The sequence below is a fragment of the Trichechus manatus genome, unplaced genomic scaffold, assembly GCF_000243295.1.
Source record: "Trichechus manatus latirostris isolate Lorelei unplaced genomic scaffold, TriManLat1.0 scaffold00005, whole genome shotgun sequence".
Taxonomy (NCBI): domain Eukaryota; kingdom Metazoa; phylum Chordata; class Mammalia; order Sirenia; family Trichechidae; genus Trichechus; species Trichechus manatus.
The window spans coordinates 34,295,688-34,323,250 of record NW_004443941.1 but is presented as its reverse complement, the minus strand read 5'-3'; the positions used below and the strand labels follow the sequence as shown (position 1 = coordinate 34,323,250).

Sequence of the window (27,563 nt, the reverse complement as noted above, 5' to 3'; positions counted from 1 at the left end):
GTTTGCATCTGATGGTGCTCAAAAGGCTCAAATATAGTATGTCGTTTCTAAGTAAAAAATTAAGGTCAAGTGATTAAAAATAATAATAATTTGATGTGCATTTTTAAGTTTTTGGAGTATAACATAATCTAGTTTGCATGTTGTCTTTTTGTAAATATAAAATTATTGGAACAGATTTTGAAATAACTTCAATTAATACTCTAAACTTGAAATTATAATAGTTTTCTTACCATTTGTAATCTACTCCATCACAACTGTTTTAGTCTTCTTTTTGCTTTGTATGAATTACGTTTAAGATGTTTTGGTAAAGTTTACTTAAGATATTAGATTTAGCCTAATATACTTTTTGTACCAATTTATTTTCCAGAAATTCTGTTATATATCGCATACATTATTATTAATAAAATGTAATGTATATTGTTCAGTATAGCTTGTAGTAATTTTTACTTTCTGAAGCTTATGCTTTACCTAAAAGTTTTGTTCTTTAGAAGTTATAAATTTCCTGGGTGATTATTTTCATTTGTACTGAAACAATTTTTATTAAATAAGCATATTGATTTAAATATTGTAAAATTATGCGTGCAGCACTTTAAGGATTTAATTAGGCTACGGCGGACAGCAGAGTGGTCCCGTTCTAATTTAGACACAGAAGTTACAACAACAAAAGAAAGTCCGGAGATAGAACCACTTCCGTTTACTCTGGCTCATGAACGTTGTATCTCAGTAGTCCAGAAGCTTGTTTTGTTTCTCCTCTCCATGGATTTTACATGTCATGCAGATCTCTTATTATTTGTTTGTAAGGTAAGTAATCTAATGTTGCTGTATGCTTTCCATTTGATTGAGACTCATAGTGACACTGGGGGACAGTAGAACTACCTCATAAGGTTTCCTAGGCTGTAATCTTTACGGGAGCAGATCATCAGGTTTTTTCTCCGACGGAGCCGCTGGTGGGTTCGAACCTCCAACCTTTTGGTTAGCAGCGGAACGCTTAACGATTGTGCCACCAGGGCTGCTAAAGTAAACTAAAGTAAACTAAAACCTGTTGCTGTTGAGTCGATTCTGACTTATAGTGACCCTATATAGGCATTATTTATTTAGAGTAAGAACACTGGGACAGAATGCAGTTTTTAACTGACTTTTGATTTATAAAAGTAATAATTTTTCTATTGGTTTTTCTTTTATGAAGTTATTTAGTTTTTTTATGTGCCTTAAAAGAGTTTGCATAAATTTTTGTTAGTTGTTATGCATATCCAGAAACTAGATTTCTGTTTTAATCTAGTTAAACTAGATTAATGTAGATTTTAATGGTAGATACGTGGATATGTTAATCTTCAACTTAACTTTTTTATGTTATACGTAGCTTTATTAATTAAAATAGGAGATATACAAATTAGTGTTTAATTACAGTGATGATGGGTTTTTATGCCCTAAAGGCTTTCATGTGGCATATTTAGTGTTCACAGAAATTATTCTTTACTAATCTACCCAGATTTTTAATCAGATTTTAATATTTGATCCATTACATTGCTGTTCTTTTGCTTTACATTTCAAGTAATTATTCTGATACCAAAAATGTATCTCATTATTTAACTTTATTACCTCAATGCTATAATATTGGTATATACCTTTTTTTTTTCTTTTTTTTTTATTGTACTTCAGGTGATTGCTTACAGAACAAATAGTTTCTCATGAAACGGTAGTACAGATATTGTTTTATGACATTGGTTAACAACCCCACAACATGTCAACCCTCTAACTTCTCAACCTTTTGTTTTGGTGAAAATACACATAGCCAAAGATACACCATTTCAAAAATTTCTACATGCACAGTTCAGTAACATTGACTACGCTCTTCGAATTGTGCTGTTATTCTCACTTAAGATGAAGGCTTACAGAACAAAATAGTTTCTCATTTAATAGTTACTACAGATGTTACCCTGTGACAATGGTTAACAGTCTCACAACACATCAGCAATATCCTTACTCAACCTTGGGGGTATATACCTTTTTTTTAAAAAAAGAAAGATAATTGCTGTTTAAGTGTATGTTTTTATAAAATGTATTACAGGTTCTTGCACGCATTGCAAATGCCACGAGACCAACTATTCATCTATGTGAGATTGTGAATGAACCCCAACTGGAAAGACTCCTATTGCTTTTGGTTGGAACTGACTTTAATAGAGGAGATATATCTTGGGGTGGTGCTTGGGCTCAGTATTCCTTAACGTGTATGCTACAGGATATTTTAGCAGGTTGGTCAGGATTTATTTTTCACAGGATATGTCCAAGTTAGCATGTCTTTTTGCCCAACTAGGTAATCTTTAAAGGAAACCAGAACACCCCCCGCCCCACCCTGCCCCCGGCACAAAAGGACTCTTTGTTATTATAACAGTAGCTGCCATTTAGAATTACTTTTGTATTTATGTTGAAAATTGTGATTAACGTAAGTCTTTAAGAGGAGTTGTTAAAGTGCCTGGGTATTAGAGTCCATTCTGCTTCATTATTAGTAACAGTGGTATACCACTCGCTAGTCCTTTATGTGAACTTGAGGAAGTCAGTCTCTCTGTGCCTCAGTTTCTTCATTTGCAAAATAAGGTTATATTTTATATTTGCAAAATAAAATACCTTCATTATAAGATTATTATGACAGATTAGTGAGTTAATATACGTAAAGTGATTATAATAATCACTTTTTGTACATATTAAGCACTTTGTGTTTTCTTCTATTAGTTACTGGTCTTTAGCATTTGAAGATAATGCAGTGGGTCGTATCATTTCATTGGGTAGATGGGGACTCACCTCACATTTCAGAGTTGATAAAGTACTTATGCTATCATTCTCTAAACTATAGGAAGCAGTGTGGTTTAATATGTTTTGGAAGTCTGTGTATATATTATTAAAACAGAACTGTTCTTTACATACAGGAGAATTGCTGGCTCCAGTAGCTGCAGAAGCTATGGAGGAAGGAACAGTGGGTGATGATATAGGTGCAACAACTGGTGATTCTGATGACTCCTTTCAGCAGTCTTCGGTTCAGTTGTTGGAAACTATAGATGAACCTTTGACGCATGATATAACAGGTAAAATTTGTTCAGTTATGTTTTATTTAAAAATTTTTTTAACTCTTTCTATTAAATGAAAATATAATATTGAAAATGAATGTTAGTAAAGCATGAAATTAATTACATTTTTCAGTTAGGTTTTTGGCTTTAGAAACAAAATCAGTTTTTTCTTGATAAATATATTTTGCTTTGAAGTCATGAATGAATGCTCATTACAATATGCTACTATCTTCTCATAATGCCCTAATTATTGTGATATAGTTTAGTTTGGCTGTGTTGTAGAAAACACAGTTAAAAATCTGCAATGGTGAGAATTGTTGTTGTTGTTGGGTGCCATCGAGTCAATTTTGACTCATAGCAACCCTGTGTGACAGAGTAGAACTGTCCCATAGGGTCTTCTTGGCTGTAATCTTTACAGAAGCAGATTACCAGGTCTTTCTCCTGCAGAGCCTCTGGGTAGGTTCAAGCCACCAAACTTTTGATTGTTGTTCTTTAAGATTCAGGGTTGGACGTTCCTTTTTGATGTATTTTTTCTTTTCTTTCTTTCTTTTTTTTTTGATTTTTCTTTTCTGTTTAAAAATATGTTTATATCTTAGCATGCAAAACCGATTGTAATCTAACTACTCCTTATTTTTCAAGAGTCTACTGTAGACACTACACTATATATGCCAGATGCTCTGGTCATTTTCAACCATCTATTATTCCTGAATCTTAAGTTCTCTCATGCCTTTATCCTTTTTCCCTGATACTCTCTTTATCTGGCAGAGACTTCCATTTATTTTTATGATGAACTCCTTATCTAATACTCACATAAAGTTTACCTTCTATCACCACTAGCAGATTTGGGGACTTGGCCCTCTGTGCTCCTGTTGAACTCTCGACTATCTCTGATAGCACTTATCCTATTGTAGTTTATTTTCTATAGTGCAACCCTATCCCTGAACTTCTACTAATTTATTTGCAAGGGTGGGGATTTGTGTTATTAATCTCTGTGTATTCTAATCCTAGTACAGCCTGGTATCTGTTAGATATTGTATAAATATAGGATGAATAAGAGGGTGAGAAGAATGGCAGGACAGGATGTTAAGGGATAGAAAGCTAATTAAAAGTTTGGAGGCATCTGAAAGCAAAATAATTTCTACACTGTTAACAAAAATAAGGTGAATAGCAGTCTTATAACTTGAATCTTTGTTTTTCTCTTTAATACTGGGTAACATTTCCTATAATATTAGATGTAGTATAATGAACCTTTTTATTTTGTTCATTCTGGAAATGTTAATGATTGTACTTCATAGGAAACTTTATTCGCCTTGATTCAGCAAGGGTTAATACTGTGATCTTATTTTCCTAGGAAATCAAGTATCATTGCATTGGGGTTTTAATTATGTGCTTATGGAATGATACAGTTGTATACTTATTAGTGCTTCATTGTCAAATGTGAAAATTTAGAGATTTTTATATCAGTGGTGCTATATATGTTACATGCAAGGAAAACAACTTTTCTGGTAACTAAATGCAATATACTGGTTAAATTTTATGTGATGTATTTCACCAATAAAATAATTTTCAATTCTTTGAAGGCGCACCTCCTCTTTCCTCTTTGGAAAAAGATAAGGAAATTGATCTTGAATTACTTCAAGATCTAATGGAAGTTGATATTGATCCTTTAGATATTGATTTGGAAAAGGACCCTCTTGCAGCCAAAGTTTTTAAGGTATGATGCATTAGAATATTCTGTGCAGTTAGTCTTTCATCTTACACTTTTGGCTTAGTAATTACTTAAAGAGGAAACTATCCATATTTATCACCAAATGTAACTCATTATTTAGTGTGTTTAGAGTATTACAGATTACTATAGGTGTTATAGTAGTTTTTTTTTTTTTTTAAATACCAGTGGGATACTATAAAGAAAACTATATCATTTTAAATAACATGGCCACCAGAATATATTATCTTTCATATTAGTAAAAACCATTAATAAGCATGGAGAAATACAGTTATGAATTACCCACATTTTAAGCAACCAGGTAAGCCACGTCCAAACTGAGTTCATTGAAGATTATACTTCTTTGTTAGGCTGAACGTGTTGAGTCGATTCAGACTCATAGCGACTCTAAAGGACAGAGTAGAATTCCCCCACAGGGTTTCCAAGGAGCACCTGGTGGATTCGAACTGCTGACCTTTTGGTTAACAGCCATAGTTCTTAACCACTTTGCCACCAGGGTTTCCTTTCAAAAGGAGATTTTCCCTAATACACTATATTGATACTGTTCTTTATGTGCATGCGAAATTTATTTAGGGAATTAGTTATTTCTCAGGTTCTAAACAAATAAGAGTTTTTAGATTTTGGCAGAAAATGAAGGGAATATTTATTGAACCATTCCTACAGATTATCAAGATTATAAGTGGATTTTAGGAATTTAGAGTAGGGGAAAGGTATTTATTTTCTGGATCTTTTTGAGTTTAGATAATGCATCAGTCTTAATGAAGAGTCAAAAATAAATGACAGTGGTCTCTTTTTATTCTTTTAAGCCAATAAGCAGTACATGGTATGATTATTGGGGTGCTGATTATGGCACCTACAATTACAACCCTTATATTGGTGGTCTTGGCATTCCTGTAGCAAAGCCACCAGCAAATACAGAGAAGAATGGATCACAGACAGTTAGTGTTTCAGTATCTCAAGGTAAGTGTGTGTTTATATTCTAAGGAATATGGTATTCTTAAACCAAGTCCTAAATTTGTGTATACTTTGTCCTTCAAGAAACGTGACCTGGGTATATGCTAGCAGGCTTTAGTATTGCAGCTATGCGTGAGTGACATTCAGAGCTATCTGTTAACTCCTTTAGTCAGTTTGAGGGAGCTTTTATTTATGGTCCATCTTTTCTGTTTCTGTAAACAGCACCTAGCAAAATCTATCCCTGGGTTGAGTGGAATTGCCAATGATTTTAATTTAATTATGTTTTCATTTATTTTCTTATCTTTAATAATAAACTTGTACTTTATTTACAAACAGAATGAAACCACATTAAATATTATTTTTTGTACCTTTCTAGTCATATAGAATATATCAGATTTATTGATTTCTTTTAAATAAAATCTTTTTTTGGTTATTATGAAATAATTGCACATTTACTGAAGTTGCAAGTAGAATACAGGCAGCTATTATTATTCTGAGAGTAAATTGCTAATCTGATGTTTTATGTATATATATATATATATTTTTTTTTTATTTAAGTAAAGCAAGCCATTTTTCTATATAGGCACACCAGGAAACATATGCCATCAAAATCAGGAAATTAATTTTACTACCATCTAACACTCAGACCCCTTGTAAGTTTCACCAATTGTCCAATGATGTCCTTTATTCAGAAGGATCCAGTGCAGAATCATGCATTGCATAGTCTTGTCTCTCTAGTCTCATTTTGTCTGCAACAATTCCTCAGACTTGGCTTTCATGACCTCAGTGTTTTTGAAGATGAAAGGCTAGCTGTTTTTGTAGACTGTTCCTCAATTTGAGTGTGTATGCCATTTCCTCATGATTAGGTTTGAGGTCGTGTATCTTTGGCAGGAATATCACAGAATTAATGCTCAGTTTTTGTCATTGCATCCTATGGCCAGTAATTTTTATTTGTCTCATTACTGGTGGTGTTTAGTTTGATCACTTTAAGAGGTTTTTTTTGTTTTTTGTTTTGGTAGGGTGGCAGGAGGGAGATAATTTGAGACTGTGGAAATACCCGGTTCCTCACCATGGTTTCCTTCTCTATTCAGTGGGTTGTAATTCGTTGCTATCATTTATTTTGATGTTCTGATTTTCCCAGATTGACCAGTGGGCTCTCTTTCAAGATAGTCTTTTTATCATTTTTCCATGTTCTTATCGTCATTTCTTGAGTACATCCGTGTTCTCTGGCAGAATACGTATTCAGGGCTAATAATTTACTTTCCCTGCCCAGTCCCTGAAATGCTCCCATTTCTACAGGTAGAACGATATTGCAAAACCTTCTAGTGGAGGAATGTGATTAAGAGACCAAGATTTGGGTGATAGATAATGTGCTTATTGCTATGTTGGTGGCTGTTTCCTGGTCCTTTCAGTGGACAGAGCTGGGAAACGTGTGTGTATTCGTGTGTGTTTATGTATATATGTGTATATACTTACATATACACACACGTGTGCGCACGCGCAAGTTGTCTGTGCATTTTTTATCTGTATTAATATATCTGTCTATACTGAATGCCATGAATTCACATCAGTACATCTTGTTCTAATCAGACTGCTTAGGGTTCATTTTAGTTTTCCTTTTCATATTTGTGTCTTTTTTCTCTAACACTGAGAAACCTGGCTCTTATTATTTTTAAATTATTTGCTTCTATTATCATTGATTCACTTAGTTGATCCAGCCCTCTCTATATAACCAGTCTCCCACCTCTGACTTGCTTTGCAAAGATTCTCTTCAAACTCCACTCAGAGTCTGATATCCCATGCCACGTTGTTCTGCATGGGGGCAATGCTCACTCTCTCGGGTTCAAATTTTGACATTTTATTGTAGGAAATAGGACACAGGTAATAATGATTAAATTTGCTTATTTCTTTTTAATTGCTTTTTTTTTTTAAAGCCCTAGATGCTCGCCTAGAAGTTGGGCTTGAACAGCAAGCAGAACTTATGTTAAAAATGATGTCTACCCTGGAGGCAGATTCCATTTTACAGGCATTAACCAATACATCTCCTACTTGTAAGTAAAATTACCATTCTTAGAGAACTGCAGTGAATGATTTATCTCTTAATTATTTTCATGTGTTTTCAGCAAGGCTAGATTTTAAAAATTCAATGTCTGGTCTGTGACGTTGGGGCTAAGTATATAGCACCTCTCTCCCCCTCCAAGTTAGGAACAAATTGAGAAGTTAGACAAAGAATTGACAAATGGGGGTTACAAAATACCTCCATAGAGTACTCTAAGTTAAGTCCTAAAACCTGAATCATGTTTTTACTATTGTGCTATTGTGAGGATAATGAAATTCCTAGGGAAGCTTGCATAACTAATTGTCTTGGAGTTTATATACTTCTAGGATGTAAGGCATGGATTTGGATGATAGCCAAATGGGCCTGCTGATTGAACCCCAGAATTGAGAGGATTTATTATTTAATCATCTGCAGCAAAGGAAAGCAAACTTTTTCTATAAAGGTCCAAAACAAAAAAACCAAACCCATTGCCATCGAGTTAGTTCCAACTCATAGCGACCCTATAGGACAGAATAGAATGCCCTACAGGGTTTCCAAGGAGTGGCTGGTAGATTTGAACTGCCAACCTTTTGGTTAGCAGCCAAGCTGTTAACCACTGCACCACCAGGGCTCCATAAAGGGCCAGGTAGTAAATATTTTAGGCTTTGTGGGTCATATGGTCTGCATTTTAACTTATTAAACTATTTGTAGAAGGAAAGTAGCCTTAGACAACATGTAAATGAATGAGTGTGGCTATGTTTCAGTAAAAGTTTGTTTACACAAATAGTCAGCCTTTTAGATTCTGCCATAAGTGCTAGACTTTTTAGATCTCCTCATGCCGTGGTGGTTCACTTTTGATAGTAGGCTGTCTCTGAAAGAGAAAGATTGAGGCACTGAGCTAAGCAGAGGGTGATGTTTTTATTTTCCCTAGGTTTCCGAGTCACTTCACTGTCACTTGGGCAGAGTGAGTAAATGGGTATGGGTATATCCAAACACTGAACCCGTTGCCATCCAGTTGATTCCCGCTCATAGCGACCCTATGGAACAGAGTAGAACCCCCCATAGGGTTTCCATGGAGTGGCTGGTGGATTTGAACTGCCGACCTTTTGGTTAGCAGCCACTGTGCTGTTGGTGAAGTCCAGGATGATTATCATATCTGGCTTCTCTTATGAAGGAGAGATTATAGCCCATTTCAATAGAGAAATGTGGTTTTTAGATCTTCCTTTTCTTAAATCGAATTCTTTCGGTCTGCATTTTTTCTTCTATTTCCTCTATTTCTTTAGAAGGTATAGAAGAAAGGAAAAAAACAGAAGGAATGAGCTAGTTTTCTGTAATCTTAGTTTTGGTACACTAAGATTGTTGTATCTTATCTTCCATGTAACGTGAGAATCCCTTTTGTAGGATTCATCCTCTACTTGATCACAGACAGGTGAATACTGCCCAAAGTAGCCCTTTTCTGTGTTAAACATTACATGTTTAAAAAAAACTTAACTAGAAGATTATTTGGTAATTATATTTAATTCTCTTAATATTATATCTTTTGATTATTGTCCTACACAGAGCTGTGTCTTCTTTTTAATATAACTTTATAAGTATATGAAAACCTGTTAGTGTTCCTGTATTTCTTTGTTCTCCACAAATATATTCTTATTTAATGAGTTTCGTGGGTGACCTGAGCATAAGAATTTTTGAAAAATTGACTATTGTGCAGTCAAGGTTAAGAATCAATGGATTAGAATCTAGATTATTCTAAAACCCCCTTCTCAATAATTAGTGAAGATTTTTCTTTCTCTCCCCGCCCTTTCCATCCTTCATTATTTGTTAAAACATTGAAAATAAAAATTGCTAGATAGTATATCGTTTCCTTTGGTGGATGCGCCCTGAGTATTTGGGAGCTTCTCTCTTTGGTGGTTTCACTTTTGTTAAGTAATGTCAAAACACGAACAAGTTTTGTAAATAGAGAACAGTAGAGTTTTACTGAGGAATAGAACAGTTCGAACTGGGCAGCACAAAGTGTAAGTGCAAAGTGCTTCACTGGGGTTGAGGAAAGGAGTGCTCTTATATAGATGTACAAACAAGTCTTTCTACGTATCTGCTGATCTTTACATATATCGCAAACATTATTTCAAAATAACTTTTACAGAAATCACGAGACTTCCCTCCCCCTCCCCCTCCGCCGTCCTTGAGTACATTTCCTGAAAGTTTTTATCATATGCCCTGACCAAATTCTTGCTTCCTCTGTGTTTGCTTAAGAGGCAGTTAAAATTTTACAAGAGTGGAAAATTTTAATCAGAAGCTTTAAGCAAAGTGTAGTCCAAACAAAATGGAGTCAGATTCAAGCCTGTGTCAGCTATCTTGGTTATGCCAAACACCTCAGAGTTTTAGGGTGTTTTCACATATTTTCCCATTTTGATCATGAATCTCCATAGAGATTCCTTGATCATTATTATAAGAGTTATTTCTGCCACATGGACTCATTATTTGGAGTGATTCTTGTTCATAGATTAAAATCATCCTCTGCTTCTGTGATCCGATAGGCTACGTTAGTGTAGAGCTGGGTCTCATTAGGAGGAACAACTTGACTAAACTGGAAAGCTAACTCAAGGTGTGAAATTAGCTTCCTTTAAAGATTCAAGATACATAATCCTCTGTATGGCAACAGTAGTGGTGGACTGGTACAGGTGTTAGATAGACATTTCATAAAACATTTGATCATTCCTGTAACACTGATTATTATAATTAAAATAATTAGGCTAATTTGTAATATAAAGTACAGCCAAGAACTAATACCATTTGGTAAACAACTAAAGATATCTAGAAAAGGAGAATCAAGCATAGGAGGGATTGAAAGTAGCCAAGTAGCCTGTTGATGAATTTTTCAGATATCTTATTCTACTTCTCCTGTGCTGTTTATCTATGCACAGCAGGAGGTATTGGCAATAGCACAGACTCCACCTTGTTGAGCTAACCAGAAATCTGGAGCTGTTCTATTATCTAATAATGTCTTAGCAAGAGATGCTAAAGATTTTTGTTGAGCTGTCATTTCATCTGCAAGAACATCAGTAATTTGAGCCATAGTAGCAGATAAGTTGCAAATAAGACTTTTCAAGTTATGGAACACTATACCAAGGTAAAAAGGCTCAGAGGAACATCTATCCTAATTAGGGCTTATCAGCTATAGGATTTTGGTTTTTCATTTGAAGTGCCCAATTCAGTGAATCCGACCTTTTTAAATGATAAGGAGTTTAAAATCATTAGTCCAGTGTATACTCTCATTGTAGGAATGAATGACTAATGGAACCCCTAAGTGACCAAAAGTACGTTGGCTTGTCATGTTCCAGCCATTCAGAAAAGGCAACACCCAGGCATAGGGCTGATTATGTGGACTTGACTCTTCTAGGGTGGGATAACTGGATCTTCCATATAAGAATACATATCCATAGGGAGTGTAAATTATGCCCGCTCAGGTACTCTCCTGTCAGGGAGTGATGGTTTGATTGACTTGTTCTAGCCAGTCTTCCATTAAAGAGTTACCATAAAGAAATAACTGTCCTAGCAACAATGTATTGTAGGAGGGGATCTTACATTGATTGGATCCTCTGATTTTGTTCATATAGTTTTTGACATCTGGTGTATTAATAAAGTTTCCCCAGTATCTGAGGGTCTGGGATAAGCACGTTCTGAACAGGCTAAACTGGTCTTGATTTGTGTCAGATTAAGGCAGGGAACTGGAGGAGACATTGAGTATCTGTGGAGGATGCCATAATCTAACATGAATTGCTCATTTTACAGTAATGTTAGGACTAATGGTAGCATTAGGAACAAGGCTGTAGTCTGATATTGGGGAAGCTAGTGGGTCTGAATTTGCATGCCCGGGATGTGGATGGGGATGGCAGAACCAGCATTTAGTTAGATTTCCAGTGCTAGCCACTGATTTGAGCTAGTCTAATAAAAGCATTTTCTTCACATATGGTGGAATATTTTATTAAGAGGAGAAAGGTAAAGGTTTAACGAATCCACATGATGAGTAAAATTACCAAGGTAAAATACCACAAGTATGAAGTGAAGCTAATAACACGAGAACAGCTACAATTATAAAACAAAGTCCATAAGACTCAGCAGGATTCATGAAGTCTTGTTCTCCAATCTTGAGATCAGCTGTCTACCTCAGATGTTGTCTGCTTCCAGCCAGAAGGGCATTTTAAGGTGAGATTCGGTTCTCCAGATGGTTGGAAAGTCCATAGGGGCGCCTTGGCCCTCTTTAGTTGAGATCAGTGGATCCAGGTGCTAATTCCCTGCAACTTGGCAGCACATGGATTGGCAAGGACTAAATCTGGCCCCTTCCAACGAGGTTCTAATGAGATTTTCAGCTGATGCCTCCTCCAGCATCCATAATCTCCTGGCACAATATCAGGCAAGTTCTAAGGCTCTATTTTCTCATTATCAAAGGCCTTTTTAAAATACACTTTAGAATATTGGATTAATGATTGGCAATATTTCAGCAGGTCAGGTTGAACTTTGTTGGAAACAGTGCAAGCCAATATAGGGAAGGGCCATGGATCTTCCAGTAATTATTTTGTAAAGGATAAGTTTATGGAATCCTAACAGAGTAGATCTCAAGTTTAAAAGAAATAAAGAAGGAACTGTAACCCAGGATAAATTTAGAGCCCCACAGAGCATGGCTAACTGGGTTTTAATAATGCCATTAATATTCCTATTAGGACAGAAGATTGAGGATGATAGGGGCAATGTAATCTCTGAAAAATGGGGAAGATTTTGCATATTTCTTGGATGACTTAACCAGTGAAATGAGTCCCCCTATCATTACAAAGAATCTTCGGTGCTCTGCAGGTTGGGATAGTATTTTCAAGAAGTTTTTTAGCTACAGAGGTTGCAGTAGCACAACGACAAGGGAAGGCTTCCATCCAGTGTGAAAAAGCTACAGACCATTACTAAAACATCTGTAACCAGTTGAGGGTGGGAGTTGAATAAAATCTATGCAGCATTCAAGCATAGGACAGGAGGGTAAAGGGTACTGCCAGGTAGGCCTTTAAGATGTTTCCCATGGTTATGATGAGGACAAATGGAACAGTAGGAAGTAAAATCCTCAGCAGCCTCAAAGAATTTTCCCTACCTATATTTCTTTAAAGTTTCACTCATTTTATCTCTTTCTGTGTGGGAACTTTTACGTAAGTTCTGAATCGTAGGGGTACACAAGCATTTAAGTAGGACAGGTTTCTGTTTGGGCCCTGTTCATAATTGAGTGTCAGGGTTTTGATAACTTATCTTTTTCAATATTTCAGTCTCTTCAGTTTAGGCTAATTGTTGGTGTTTTAAAGATTTTTCTGAAGTCAGCTCATAAAGGTTAGGACCATCGGTAGACAAGCTTAAGGGATTCTTTTGTTTATTCTTCATGAGGCAGTTGCAATTTTGGAAGTAGCTTGTTTGACTGTTCTATCAGCAAAAGCAATGCCACTATTTTCTTCATTTTAGAGTATTCCTTTTGGCTGGTGAGCTTGTATTTTTACTATAACAGTTTCAGAGGGGAGTACCAGAGCATCTAAGAGATCTACCATTAAAGTTCCATTTTTTATGGCAGTATCAGAAGAAGTTAAAAATCCTCATTTCCACAACATACCAAAATCCGGTATAACCCTGAAAATATACCTAGCATCAATGTAAATATTATCAGATTTTTCTGAAGCAAGATTATAGGTTCTAGTAAGAACCAAACCCATTGTTGTTGAGTCAATTCTAATTCATAGCGACCCTATAGGACAGAGTAGAACTGCCCCATAAGGTTTCCAAGGAGCAGCCGGTAGATTCTAACTACTGACCTTTTGGTTAGCAGCTGTAGCTCATCGTAGCTCTTAACCACTGTTGCCACCAGGGCTCCACAGGTTCCAATAAGGGCAATTAATTTAGCTTGCTAGGCAAAAGTAGCTTCAGGAAGATTTTGACTCAAGGACCTCAGTAGAAATTGTGATGGCCTATGCAGCCTGTAATGAGAGCTGGCAGAGTTTGGTCTTAACTAAGAAACATCCACAAACAAAACTAAATCAGGATTTGTTAAAGGGGTCTCTCTTAAATTTTCCTAGGATTCAAAAGTTGTTCAGTCAAATCTAGGTAAGTATGAGTGGGGTAATTATCATTGTAGATCTCAGGGAGAAGTGTGGTTGGATTTAGGCCAGACACAATATAGTCTTAACATTAGATGCAGCAAGAAGGAGAACTTCAAAGAAGTTGACAGGCTGAAAGATGTTGGGTCAGAGCAGAGTTAAGTGTAGCAGATACAGCATGAGGTACATAAACCTGTTACCATCAAGTAGTTTCCATCTCATAGTGACCCTATAGGATAGAATAGAACTTCCCTATAGGGTTTCCAATGAGCAGCTGGTGGACTGGAGCTGTCGACCTTTTGGTTCGCAATTATAACTCTTAACCACTGCGACACCAGGGCTTCATATGAGGTACATCAACATCTTAAAAATTATCTAACGTTATGTCTGCGATGATGTCCACTAGTTTGGTGGTGGCAGCCACTGTCCTAAGGCAAAGAGGGTATCTTCTAGCTACAGGGTTGAGCTGCAGGCCGTATTAACTTACAGGTTTTTAGTATTCTCCTTGTTTTTGTGTAAGTATACCCAAATCATTTCCAGATATTTTGTGCAAAAATTTTAAAAAATCTAAGTAATAATTAGGAAAACCCAAAGGGGGCATATTCATTAAAGCCTCTCTTAATTTGCCTATTGATTTTTCATCTTCTAATAAAATTTGGAATGTGTCTGGTTCAGAGCTTTGAAATACTTATATAAAGGCTGGGCTATTAATGAAAAATTGGGAATCTAGGTGCAGCACTAGCCACAGAGCCCTAGAAACCCTCATAATTGCTTCTTTGTTTTAGTTATTGGAAAAACAAGAATTGCTTCTTTTCGTTTCGGGTCAACAGATATGCCGATTGCAGAGATTAAGTGACTTAGATATTCATCAGAAGACTGGGCCAATTGTAATTTTTCTTTAGAGACCTTACGTACTCCCAACAGCTAAGTGTTTTAATAAAACTACCTTGTCTTCAGGGCAAGCCTGCCAGGAGTCTGAAGAAATTAACAAATCATCACCGTATTGCAGCAATTTAGACTGATTCATAAACCGCGAAGGCTGTAAATCAGCACGCAAGATCTGAGAAAAATAAATAGGAAATCCCAAAAGCAAACCCACTGCTGTAAAGTCGATTCTCACTCGTAGCAACCCTACAGGTCAGAGTAGAACTGCCCTATATGGTTTCCAAGTCTGTAATCTTTATGGAAGCAGAGTGCTACATCTTTTTCCCACAGAGTGACTGGTGGGTTTGAACCGCCAATCTTCCAGTTAGCAGCCAAGCACTTTAACCACTGTGCTACCAGGGCTCCCAGGAAAAGGCAAACAGCTGTTGTACAGGTATATTGAAAAAGGCACTACAAAGATCTATAATGGTAAAGTGAGTTGTATCCAGGGGAATGTGAGAGGGTAATAAGCGAGGATGAGGAACTAATGGGAATCTAGGAATAACAATGCGGATAATTGTGTACAAATCTTGAATAAATCTCCAACGTCTATTGTTTGGCTTTTATACTGGAAGGACCCTGGGGTATTACAAGGGCTATTGCAGGGAATAATTAAGCCCTTAGAGGAAAGTCTGTCTTTTGCCTCACACTTGAATGAGTAGTGAGGAGTTTCTGGTAATGAGTTGGATGGATCTACTTGGATTTTGATTGGTTCTGCTGATAGAACGTGGCCTACATTGATAGGTATGGAGGTCCATGAAATTTCTGGAGTTTGGGTAAAAATATTAGTGTAACAAGCATTTGCATGCAGCAGATAATTTTCTTTTTTGGATAGCCTCTAAATAAGAAACTGCTTCTGTTGTCCTAGGGTCATCAGGCAGGCTCAGTTATAGTTCATCTTTTTTCTTGAATTACAAATGACAATTCCATTTAGATAAAAGACCTCTTTGTAATAGGTTAATTGGGGTAGTAGGACTGAGTAAAAAAGGGTATAGGTCTTCAGCAGGCCCAAGAGATACTGGGACAGGCTGAGAGTGAGTTAGTGTTTGTTCTTGATTAGCAACCCTGTGATTTTTGAAGTTTTAGTACTCCAAGCAGGGCCTTTCAAAGTCAAGTGGGGTTTATGTTAGGTAAGGTGGCTCCAGTATCAAGTAAAAATTGACAAGTTTTGCAATGAATTTTCAAAATAGTTTCCCTTTGCAATTTTAGTGCCACTGTGGGGCAAGTCCCTGTTAAGTCCCCAGATTCCCTTCATTCTATCTCAGACTGAAGGGCATCCTGTTGGGGAATCTTTATCTTCTTTAATTTATAAGATTGACTCTTCCAGCAGCCAGGTTTCTTGTAATCCTGGCAAAAGTCACCTTTAGAGCCACTAGAGAATTTTATCTTTTTCTTTTGATTTGGGATTTGCAATTTTTATAATTAAAGGACCATCAATTTATTAGCCTTTTTGTCTTTATCAGCCTTGAGGGTCTGAAAAAGTTTATGAGCCAAATCGGTCAATTCAGTGATGGGGGCCATTTTCCAATCCAACCAGTGTCGTTTAACTGAGGCTGAATTTCAGGTTTTAACACAGGTATACAAACAGCATTTAAAGCTCCAGTTGTACCTGGTGCAGAGATATCAAGACCAGAATGTTTGGAAAACTTTTGAAGTAGTCTGATCTGATAATCATAAACATTCTCATCTTTATTTTGTTAACAAGAATGAATTTTTGTCCAATTGATTATTGGAATAAAAGCCTTAGGAATAGCCTCATAGCAACCTTTTATTCACTGCTCGAGCATCCTCCAACAGTTCATTGGCTGTTTTGTTTATGTTCACAACCAAATTATTTTTAGGAACTTTCCATTCAGTATACCTAACCATAGTTGAAACTCTCCAGGCACAGTTATTATAGGGACTAAACGGAAAAAATCCGGGAGGCCAGGTTGATAGGCTTCAACAAGAATTTTAAATTCCTCATTAAATTTATAAGGATCCTTGTGTAGTCTTGGGAAGTCTTTACTGTGCAATTCTGAGCAAGTCCAGGGAGTAAAGATGACATGGGGAGACTCCTCTGAGTCTGTGGGATGGATCTTAAAAGACATTTCAGGTACAGGTATTTTAGTTTCGGGGGTCTTAAGGTAAAAAGAAAGTTCAGACAGTATTGTTAGTAGAATAGGAGAGTAAAGATGAATATAAGGAAGAGACAACTGGTAAAGGAGGAGATGGATCAGGAGCAGGATTCTGATATTGTTTATTTTGTTTGTTTAATTTGGAAATGGTATCTTGCTGGGAAGCAATTTTGCTGCCTTGATTATCTTTGAGAGTCCTCTAAATACGAATCAAAATAGGGATCCTATTGAGGTTGTTTAATTCAGCTGCCCTTATTTTCCAATTTACTGCTCAGAAAAACTAATTTAGAAAGCTCAAAAGAGCCCCGGAGTGGCCACTGATTTTCCAGACCATCTCTGGTGAAGTTATGCCAGACAAAAATGCACATTCTTAAGGACCAAAATGCTTGTTCATGTATTGGGCAAGGGTCCCAGAGGGAGGATCTAAGTTGCCCTTTCGTTTGACATTCCCCAGATTTCTAGCACGCAAACTAAACTGTACAGACCACAAGAAATGTACTTGCAAGAACAGAAACAAATCTGATCAGTAACAGATCCACAGTAAAACTTCAAGAACTTCGATACAAAAAACTGCAGCTCGGCTTCGAGGGGTTATTTACTTTCAGATGACTCCCAAGGGTTTTCATAGATGGAGAGCCCAAGTGGCTTGGCTAGTACCTGAGCCCAAATCCTTGACACCTTGGGGGTGATTGAAAACAATGCATCTTTGGTATCCCAGTACTGATACCATAAATGTCAAAGTACAAAATTAAGCACAAACTCCGTAAATAGAGAACAATAGAGTTTTATTGAGGAATAGAACAGTTCAAACCAGGCAGCACAAAGCCTAAGTGCAAAGTGCTCTGCTGGGGTTGAGGAAAAGAAGTGCTTTTATATAGTGGTACAAACAAATGTGTCTACATATCTGGTGATCTTTCATATGTTGTAAACATTATTTCAGAATAGCTTTTATGGAAATTATGAGACCCCCCCCCCCGGTCCATGGGCCCATTTCCTGGAACGTCTTATATGCTGTGACCACATTCTTGCTTCCTTTGCGTTTGCTGAAGAGATGGTTAAAGTTTTAGAAGAGCGGAAAACTTTAGCGGAAGCTTTAAACAAAGCGGAGTCAAAGCAAAATGGAATCACATTTAAACTTGTGTCAGCCATCTTGGTTATGCCAAGCATCTCAGATGTTAAGGTGCTTTCACAGTAATATATTTTATAAATACAGGTGTATCAAATACTACAGTATAACTTATTAAGACTGCAGTTTTTTTTTTTTAAAGATTACTTAACTATACATATTAATAGCCAGTTAACATATCTTCTGATACTTTGAGTATAAGATCATAACTGTGTTTACTTTTCAGTATCACAATCTCCTACTGGAACAGGTGATTCACTTCTAGGGGGTTTACAAGCAGCAAACCAAACCAGCCAACTTATCGTACAATCATCATCTGTCCCGATGTTAAATGTTTGTTTTAACAAACTTTTCTCCATGCTTCAAGTCCATCATGTTCAGGTATGACTTCAGGAGAAATGGTATATTTTTATATATTGTTGCTAGCCTAGTAAATGATGAAAATAAATGGGAGGATTGTTCTTAACTTGACAGGGATAGTTTTTTTTTTTTAATACTTAGTTTGAAAAATATTGGAAAATACTTTGATAACCACAGCCCCTCGATGATGAGCTATTTAAAATTTTTATGTTTTTAAACTTTAGTTCTTACCATATATTATACATCCATACACGTGATTTTAAGACTTGAATCACTTCTTTTAATTTAGAAAAACACCTGTAATAGGTAAATTACAAACTTTAATTCAACAAGAATTTTAAGATTTATTTGCTTGTCAACTAAATTAAGGTAGCTAAAGGAAGTATTTAATAGAAAAATTCTTTACTATTGACAAGGTGTCAAACATAAGATTTTAAAGTGGTATTTAATAATATAAAAGGTCAATATTATTTCCATGTCAATTTTCAATCTTTTTAGTTGGAGTCACTTCTCCAGTTGTGGCTCACATTGAGCCTGAATTCTAGTTCATCAGGAAACAAGGAGCATGGAGCAGACATTTTTTTATATAATGCTAATCGAATACCTGTCATTTCATTAAATCAAGGTAAGATTTATTGGAACAAAATCATTAACATAACATAAATAATAAGTTAAAAAAGTAATGATTAGGTTAAAACACACCTAATTCTTGTTTGTCTTCAGGGGTTATAATGTTTTAGTGACCCCTCCTCCCGCAAAAGAAGTTTTTTCATACACTGACTTACTAATTAGTGAAAAAAATTCTAGGAAACTCTTTTTGTTTGGTCTGCATTATGGGTTTTTTTTTTTTGTATTTGTTTAGTTTTTTTCTGTGTGATAAATATCTCTAACAAAACATTTGCCATTTCAACATTCTTCCCATGTACAATTCAGTGACATTTTGTTGCTGTGCAACCATCCCCATTATCTGTTTCCAAACTTTTTCCATCCCCCTTAACAGAAGTTCTTTGTCCTCTTAGCAATGAGTTCCTCTCACTCCTCTCTCCCGTCCATAGTAACCACGGTCTTTATACACTTAACTATTCTAGATATTTCACGTAAGTGGCGTCATACAATATTTGTCTTTTTGTGACTGACTTATTTCACTCAGCATGTTTTCAAGGTTCATCCATGTTGTAGCATGCTCAGAACTTCATTTTTCTTTATAGCTGAGTAATATTCCAGTGTTACATACCACATTTTGTTTATCCATTCATTTGTTGATGGACATTTAGTTTGTTTCTGTCTTTTGGTTATTGTGAATAGTGCTGCAGTGAACATTGGTGTACATGTATCGGTTTGTGTTTCTACTTGGTCTTGTACTATGTTGCTTAGGCTGTATAAAACTAAAATGTACAATATTCTATTAATCTTTACTTTTTATTTCCTTATAATATTGTTCATAGTCTTTTCTGCTGCAGCTGGTTTTTAAAAATATGAATTAGCCCCTGGGGAATTGCTAAATTGGAGAAGGATGTCATTTTTCTGTGAACGTTGTGTTATTTCATTTTTTTCTTAGCAATTGCAGCAGTATGGGAATAGTGAGAATAGAATTATACCTTTCAATAGGAAAAAGAACTAGCCTTTAGCTTTGTTAACAGGAGTCTATTTTAGTTATACTTTAAGAAAAAGTAAAAGATACATCCAGATATTGCAGACTTATCTTTGTGTTTCCTGCCCCAGATCTGGAATCAGCATTTTAGGGGAAAGGGTATTTTAAGAACACAGTCTTGGCGCTGTACTGTGTTTGTGCATTTTGAATAACTTATTTGGTTTCTGTAGTCACCATGATTGCTTCCTATGTGGAGCTTCGAAGTTAACCTCATTATTGTTTGAGTTTGTGCTCTGACTGCAAGGCTACATTGGATATTAAGTGGTCTACCCCACCTCAGCTTTTCTGATATGCTCTCTTTTTTACAGTTTTTAAATTTGCAGAATGAGGATTTTCAAGTGTGCATGAATTGTGTTGCAACAGAAATGTCTAGTGTGGAAAAAACAACTAGTTTGTAGTGATAACGTTATTTTATGTGTCATGGGCTGAACTTTAAAATTAAATATAAAATGTTACTGAATCCTAATGCTTGTGTTGTATTTAACGGGGAACTCATTTCGTTTGTAGGTTTTGAGAACACTAGTTAGTGAGTTGATTTAAAGAAATACTGTCTTATTTGTTGATTCATTCGTTTGATTTTTAATTCTTAGTAAACATTGATTTACCTATACTGAGTAAAAAAAATTTCTCTTTTTTTCTGAATAGCATCAATAACTAGCTTTCTCACAGTGCTAGCTTGGTATCCCAATACTTTGCTCCGGACGTGGTGCCTTGTGCTTCATAGCCTAACACTCATGACAAACATGCAGCTTAATTGTAAGTTCAAAAGTCTATTCATTTAAATTTCTGACATAACACTTTAATTTTCTTGCTATCAGATGTTTAAAAGGATGTTTTTAAGAAGTGATATAGTTCTGAATGGGATTGGATTCTTTATTTGGATATGTCTTCTAAATTTCTTCTTATGTGTTCTTATCCTATGTAGCTGGTTAGTTTGATGATGTAAGTATTTTTATATAACTCCCATCACAAGTTCAAATTGTATTTTCATCTTTGTGTGAGACTCGTGTTGTTGTTGTGTTCCGTCAAGTCGATTCCGACTCACAGCAACCCTAGAAGAACAGAGTAGAAGTGCCCCATAGGATTTCCAAGGCTGTAAATTTTTACGGAAATAGACTACCACATCTTTCTCCCGTGGAGTGGCTGGTGGGCCCAAACTTACCCACCTTTCCATTAGCAGCCAAGTGTTTAACCACTGTGCCACTAGGGCTCCTTCTTAAAACCTACTAGTTACTAGAAGAAAACTGATTGCTTTTAGAGTCTAAAATCAAGTTTTTACTGCTAAGTCTAACCTCTTGTGCTGATGATTTATTCATTGTAATATCTGTGAATTTGTATGAGTAGATTTTTAGTTTTTGGTTTCCTTTCTCTAAAAGAGATATTATATGAATGTAATTACCCTTTTTCAGATTTGAAGCCCTATTAAGATTTCTATGCCTTACCCATCTTTTTTTTTATTATTATTATTTAAGTTTCCAGTTACTTTTGAGTCAGTTCCAACTCATGGCAACCTCATGTGTGTCGGAGTAGAACTGTGCTCCACAAGGTTTTCAGTGGTTGAGTTTTCAAAAGTAGATTACCAGGCCTTTCCTCCAAGGCACCTCTGGTTGGAATTGAAACTTTAACCTTTTGGTTACCAACCGAGTTAACTATTGGCACTACCCAGGAACTCTCATTTTAAGTTAATGCAGTAAAATAATTTCTGAACCTTCTTAGAAAAAGTTTTTTAGTGCTTTCTATGTCTTTACATATGCCAAGGTGATGATGCAACTTTACTGTGTTATCTTTTTTAGTTTTTACTGGTTTTACTTTTCATATTTAGGTTTCTATCTAAAATTTTTTAGTGTGTTGTGAGATAGGGATCGATGTTCATATTAGAGAGCAAGGAATAGTCATTGAGAATTGAAATTTTACTACAGCTGTAGGTTATGACAACACAGGGATGTGTTTCATCCCTGTTCTATTCAGGAACAAATTCATTAAGCAGAAAGCTGTATTACATTGAGAAAGCTGTTAAATAATCACTTAGCATCAAAGTGTTATTCTATTTTGTCATTTGGAATACGTTTTCCAAAAATGGGGTCAAAACATCACTTTATCTGTTAGTAAAAAGAGATTTACATCAAAGGATATCTTATCCAGTTCAGTAAACTGGTGTGTTGCCTATATATCAGTATATAACTGATAAGCAAAAGTGAATACTTTTTGCTTTAATTTCTTAAAAAAGTAGATCTTTCTTTCTGGAATGGGGGAAATAGATCCTAGGAATAGGCTCACCAAGTAGGGCAGTGAGATTTAGTTATTTCTTTTCCACTTGCCAAATGTTCAGACTTATAAGACTAGAAGATTATTTTAAAGGTGTTTTCATGTTCCTGTTAGAAGACAGGTGGGAGGAGAGATGTGGTAGATGAAAACAGAGAATGAAGTCCAGCTCAGTAACTGTAGTATGGATTTAAACCCTGTTAATACACTGTAACTACTGGTAATATGTGAAAGTTGGTTGGAACTAAAAGGTGATATTTTTAAGTACTGCATCTCCATGGTTTCAGAGTCCATTTTAAAGTGCTTTTTTTGTTTTTTGTTTTTTAAATATTTTATAGCTGGTTCAAGCAGTGCCATTGGAACTCAGGAGAGTACTGCCCACCTGCTGGTTTCAGATCCCAACCTTATTCATGTGTTAGTGAAATTTCTTTCTGGCACCAGTCCTCATGGAACAAATCAACACAGTCCCCAGGTAATACAACTTTTGAAAAGTAGTGATATTCCTGGATTGTTCAAAAACCATATTTGTACCGGTTAACTTCAAACTTGGTTTTTAAAAGGCAGAGTAAAAGTTATTGAAGATCATACTTTTTTTTGTTTTTAAAGCTCACTTTTAAGGAAGCTTACTTCAGAATGCTGTTTTGTATGCATGTGCCAAGTTTTAGAAATTTATTTTAACTTTAAAATACTTTAGAGGATTACATTGCATTTTATTTTTCCAGAATTATTCCAGGGTTTTATGATTTGTTTATTAAATGTAATTAGGGTGCAATAAAATGATATATAGAAATTTAACAAAACATTCCAAATATACCTCGGGTCACTTAGTGTGGTTCTCGCTATCATTTCTTCCATTCATGAGATATTTGTTTGGGGAAGCAAAGTTATTTCATTGGTACAGATTTGTTTTTAACCTTACATTTTTTTTTTCAAAATACACTTTATTAGTTCCTCCGCCAGTTATTAGAAGCATGACCTTGTTTGGGCCACCTAACCTCTCTGAGGTCTTTTGTTTCAAAATGGGATTATGTTTAATAAGGTTGCTTGTGCAAATCAGTGTAGAAGTTCTTTATACATTTCAAAGAGTTATAAAGATATTTGTTGTGTAATTCACATGAATGTTATTCTGTATAGAGTAAACATACCTAATACAAGTTGTTGAAAAGTTGTTATTGACAGTAGAATCTCTAATTTGGAATTTAAAATAAATACATTACCTAGAGGATTAATAAATTTGCTTTTTTTGTCACTGTTAATATTTTTAATCTTCTCTTGTATGAAAAGTTACAACACTATAACTCTTGACTTAACACTTTATTATTTTTTAAATTATGCTTTAAATGAAAGTTACAGTTCAAGTTACTTTCTCATAAAAAAATTTATACACACACTGCTGTGTGACCCTAGTTGCTCTCCCCATACTGTGAGAGCACACTCCTCCTTTCCACCCCAGATTTCTTGTGACTATTCAGCCAGCTCCTGTCCCTTTTTGCCTTCTCATCTCACCTCCGGACAGCAGCTGCCTGTTTACACACATTTATCTTCTTGAGCTAAGAAGCACACCCTTCATGAATATCATTTTATGTCTTGTAGACAGTTCAGTCTAATCCTTGTCTGAAGAGTTGGCTTTGGGAATGGTTTTAGTTTTGGGCTAGCAGAGAGTCCAGGGGCCATGTTTTTCGGGGTCCCTCCAGTCTCAGTCAGACCATCAAGTCTGGTCTTTTTACTAGAATTGAATTCTGCACCCTGCTTTTCTCCTGCTCCATCAGGGACCCTCTGTTGGGTTCCCTGTCAGGGCGGTCATTGGTGGTAGCCAGGCACCATCTAGTTCCTCTGGTCTCAGGCTGGTGGAGTCTCTGGTTTACATGGCCCTTTTGTCACTTGGGCTAATATTTTCCCTGTGTCTTTGGTGTTCTTCATTCTCCTTTACTCCAGGTGGATTGGGACCAATTGATGCATCTTAGATGGCTACTCGCAAGCTTTTAAGACCCCAGAAACCACCAAAGTAGGATGCAGAATATCTTCTTAATAAACTTTGTTATGCCAGTTGACCTAGATGTCCCCTGAAAGCATAGTCCCCAAACACTCACCCCTGATACTCAGTCCCACCAGGTATTTGGTTGTATTCAGGAAACTTCTTAGCTTTTAGTTTAGTCTAGTTGTGCTGACTTCCTCTGTAGTGTGTGTTATACTTCCCTTCATCTAAGATGATTCTTACCGACTATCTAGCTAGTGAATACCCCTCTTCTCCCCTCACCCTTGTAATCATCAAAGAATGTTTTCTTCTGTGTTTAAACCTTTTCTCGAGTTCTATAATAGTGGTCTTGTACAGTATTTGTCCTTAGGCAACTGACTAATTTCAATCAGCATAATGCCTTCCCTGATTCATCATGTTGCGGGATGTTTCACAGGTTCATCAATATTCTTTATCACTGCGTAGTATTCCATTGTGTGGGTATACCATAATTTGTTTATCTGTTCATCCGTTAATGGGCACCTAGGTTCTTTCCATCTTTTTGTAATTGTGAACAGTGCATCAGTGAACATGGGTGTGCATATATCTATTCATGTGACAGCTCTTATTTCTCTAGTATATATTCCAAAGAGTGGGATTGCTGGAATGTATGGTACTTCTACTTGTAGCTTTTTAAGGAAGCACCAAATTGATTTCCAAAGTGGTTGTACCATTTTACATTCCGAACAACAGTGGATAAACGTTCCTGTCTCTCCACAACCTCTGCAACATTTATTATTTTGTGTGTTTTGGATTAATGCTAGCCTTGTTGTGGTGAGATGGTATCTCATTGTAGTTTTGATTTGCATTTCTCTAATGACTAATAATTGTGAGCATTTCCTCACGGGTCTGCTAGCCACCTGAATGTTTTCTTTGGCGAAGTGCCTGTTTGTATCCTTTACCCATTTTTTAACTGGGTTATTTGTCTTTTTGTTGTTGAGGTTTTGCAGTATCTTGTAGATTTTAAAGTTGAGATGCTGATCGGATTTGTTGTAGCCAAAATTATTTTCCCAGTCTGTAGGTTGTCTTTTTACTCTTTTGGTGAAGTGTTTTGATGGGCATAAGTGTTTGATTTTTAGGAGCTCCCAGTTATCTAGTTTCTCTTCTGGTGTTTTTGCCTTGTTAGTAATGTTTTATATTCTGTTCATGCCATGTATTTGGGTTCCTAGCATTGTACCCTTTTTCTCGTCCATAATCTTTATCATTTTCGATTTTCTGTTTAGGTCTTTGATCCATTTGGAGTTAGCTGTTGTGTGTAGTGTGAGGTATGGGTCTTGTTTCAGTTTTTTGCCGATGGGTATCCAGTTATGCCAGCTCCATTTGTTAAAGAGACTGTCTTTTCCCCAATTAACAGACTTTGGGCCTTTGTCAAATATCAGCTGTTCATAGGTGGATGCATTTACATCTGGTTCCTCAATTCTGTTCCATTGGTCTAAGTATCTGTTGTTGTACCAGTACCAGGCTGTTTTGAGTATTGTGGTGGTATAATAGTTTCTAAAATCAGGTAGTGTGAGGCCTCCCACTTTTTTGTTCTTCTCCAGTAATGCTTTACTTATCCGGAGTCTTTTCCCTTTCCATATGAAGTTGGTGATTTGTTTCTCTGTCTCCTTAAAAAATGCCGTTGGAATTTGGATCAGGATTGCATCGTATCTGTAGATCACTTGAGGTAGAATTGACATTTTCACAATGTTGAGTCTTCCTATCCATGAGCAAGGTATGTTTTTCCACTTACATAGGTCTCTTTTGGTTTCTTGCAATAGTGTCTTGTAGTTTTCTTTGTATAGGTCTTTTACATATCTGGTTAGATTTATTCCTAAGTATTTTATCTTCTTGGGGGCTTTTGTAATTTGGATGCCCTTTATTTCTTTTCCTAGCCTAACTGGTCTGCCTAGGGCTTCCAGCACAATGTTGACTAAGAGTGGTGATAAAGGGCATCCTTGTCTGGTTTCAGCTCTCAAGGGGAATACTTTCAGACTGTCTCCATTTAGGATGATTTTGGCTGTTGGCTTTGTAGAAATGCCCTTAATTATGTTGAGAATTTCCCTTCTTTTCCTATTTTGCTGAGAGTTTTTATCATGAATGGGTGTTGGACTTTGTCAGATGCCTTTTCTGCATGAATTGATAAGATCATGTGGTTCTTGTTTTTTCTTTTATTATGTGATGGATTACATTGATTGTTTTTCTAATGTTGAACCATCCCTGCATACCTGGTATAAATCCCACTTGATCATGGTGAGTTATTTTTTGATATGTTGCTGAATTCTATTGGGTAGAGTTTTGTTGAGGATTTTTGCATCAATGTCCATGACGGATATTGGTCTGTAATTTTCTTTTCTTGTGGTGTCTTGACCTGGTTTTCGAATCAGGGTTATGCTGGCTTCATAGAATGAGTTTGGGAGTTATTCCATCCTTTACTATGCTCTAAAATACTTTTAGTAGTAGTAGTGTTAACTCTTCTCTGAAAGTTTAGTAGAATTCTCCAGTGAAGCCATCCAGGCCAGGCCTTTTTAGTTTGTCAGGAGTTTTTAAATTACCTTTTCAATGTCTTCTTTTGTTTTGGGTTTATTTAGTTCTACCTCTGCTTGTGTTAGTTTAGGTATGTAGTGAGTTTCTAGAAATTTGTCCATTTCCTCTAGGTTTTCAAATTTGTTAGAGTACAGTTTTTCATAGTATTCTGTTATGATTCTTTTAATTTCAGTTGGGTCTGTTGTGATATCACCCATCTCATTTCTTATACGGGTTATCTGCTTCCTTTCCTGTTTTTCTTTTGTCAGTTTGTCCAGTGGTTTATCAATTTTGTTTATCTTTTCAAAGAACTAGCTTTTGGTCTTGTTAACTCTTTCAGTTGATTTTCTGTTCTCTATTTCATTTAATTCTGCTCTAATTCTTATTATTTCCTTTCTTCTTGTGCCTGAGGGCTTCTTTTGTTGCTCTCTTTCTACTTGTTCCAGTTATAGGGTTAATTTTTTTATTATACCCGTTCTTCTTTTTGGATGTGTACATTTATTGCTATAAACTGACCTCTGAGCACTGTTTTTGCTGTGTCCCAAAGGTTCTGTTAAGATGTGTTTTTATTCTCATTTGATTCTATGAATTTCTTTATTCCATCCTTAATTTCTTTTATAACCCAGTAGTTTTTGAGCAAGGTGTTGTTCAGTTTCCATGTGTTTGATTTTTTTTTCATTGCTTTTTGTGTTGTTGATTTCTACT

The 27,563-nt window shown here is 35.9% G+C and overlaps 1 protein-coding gene across 17 annotated transcripts in view; it reads left to right on the top strand.

Moving 5' to 3' along the window:
* BIRC6 (baculoviral IAP repeat containing 6) overlaps positions 1-27,563 on the top strand; it is a 364,754-nt gene that overhangs the window by 179,763 nt on the left and 157,428 nt on the right. For all 17 annotated transcript variants that reach the window (XR_002824888.1, XM_004369572.1, XM_023736211.1 and 14 more), the window contains 10 exons: positions 586-801; positions 2,069-2,252; positions 2,925-3,080; positions 4,643-4,776; positions 5,595-5,748; positions 7,677-7,793; positions 18,293-18,447; positions 18,925-19,051; positions 20,723-20,833; positions 22,678-22,811. Coding sequence is in view for 16 of the 17 variants with exons in the window: in XM_004369572.1 (XP_004369629.1) it covers positions 586-801; positions 2,069-2,252; positions 2,925-3,080; positions 4,643-4,776; positions 5,595-5,748; positions 7,677-7,793; positions 18,293-18,447; positions 18,925-19,051; positions 20,723-20,833; positions 22,678-22,811 (1,488 nt within the window). In the remaining variant the exon portion in view is untranslated. The remainder of the gene's footprint in view (positions 1-585; positions 802-2,068; positions 2,253-2,924; positions 3,081-4,642; positions 4,777-5,594; positions 5,749-7,676; positions 7,794-18,292; positions 18,448-18,924; positions 19,052-20,722; positions 20,834-22,677; positions 22,812-27,563) is intronic.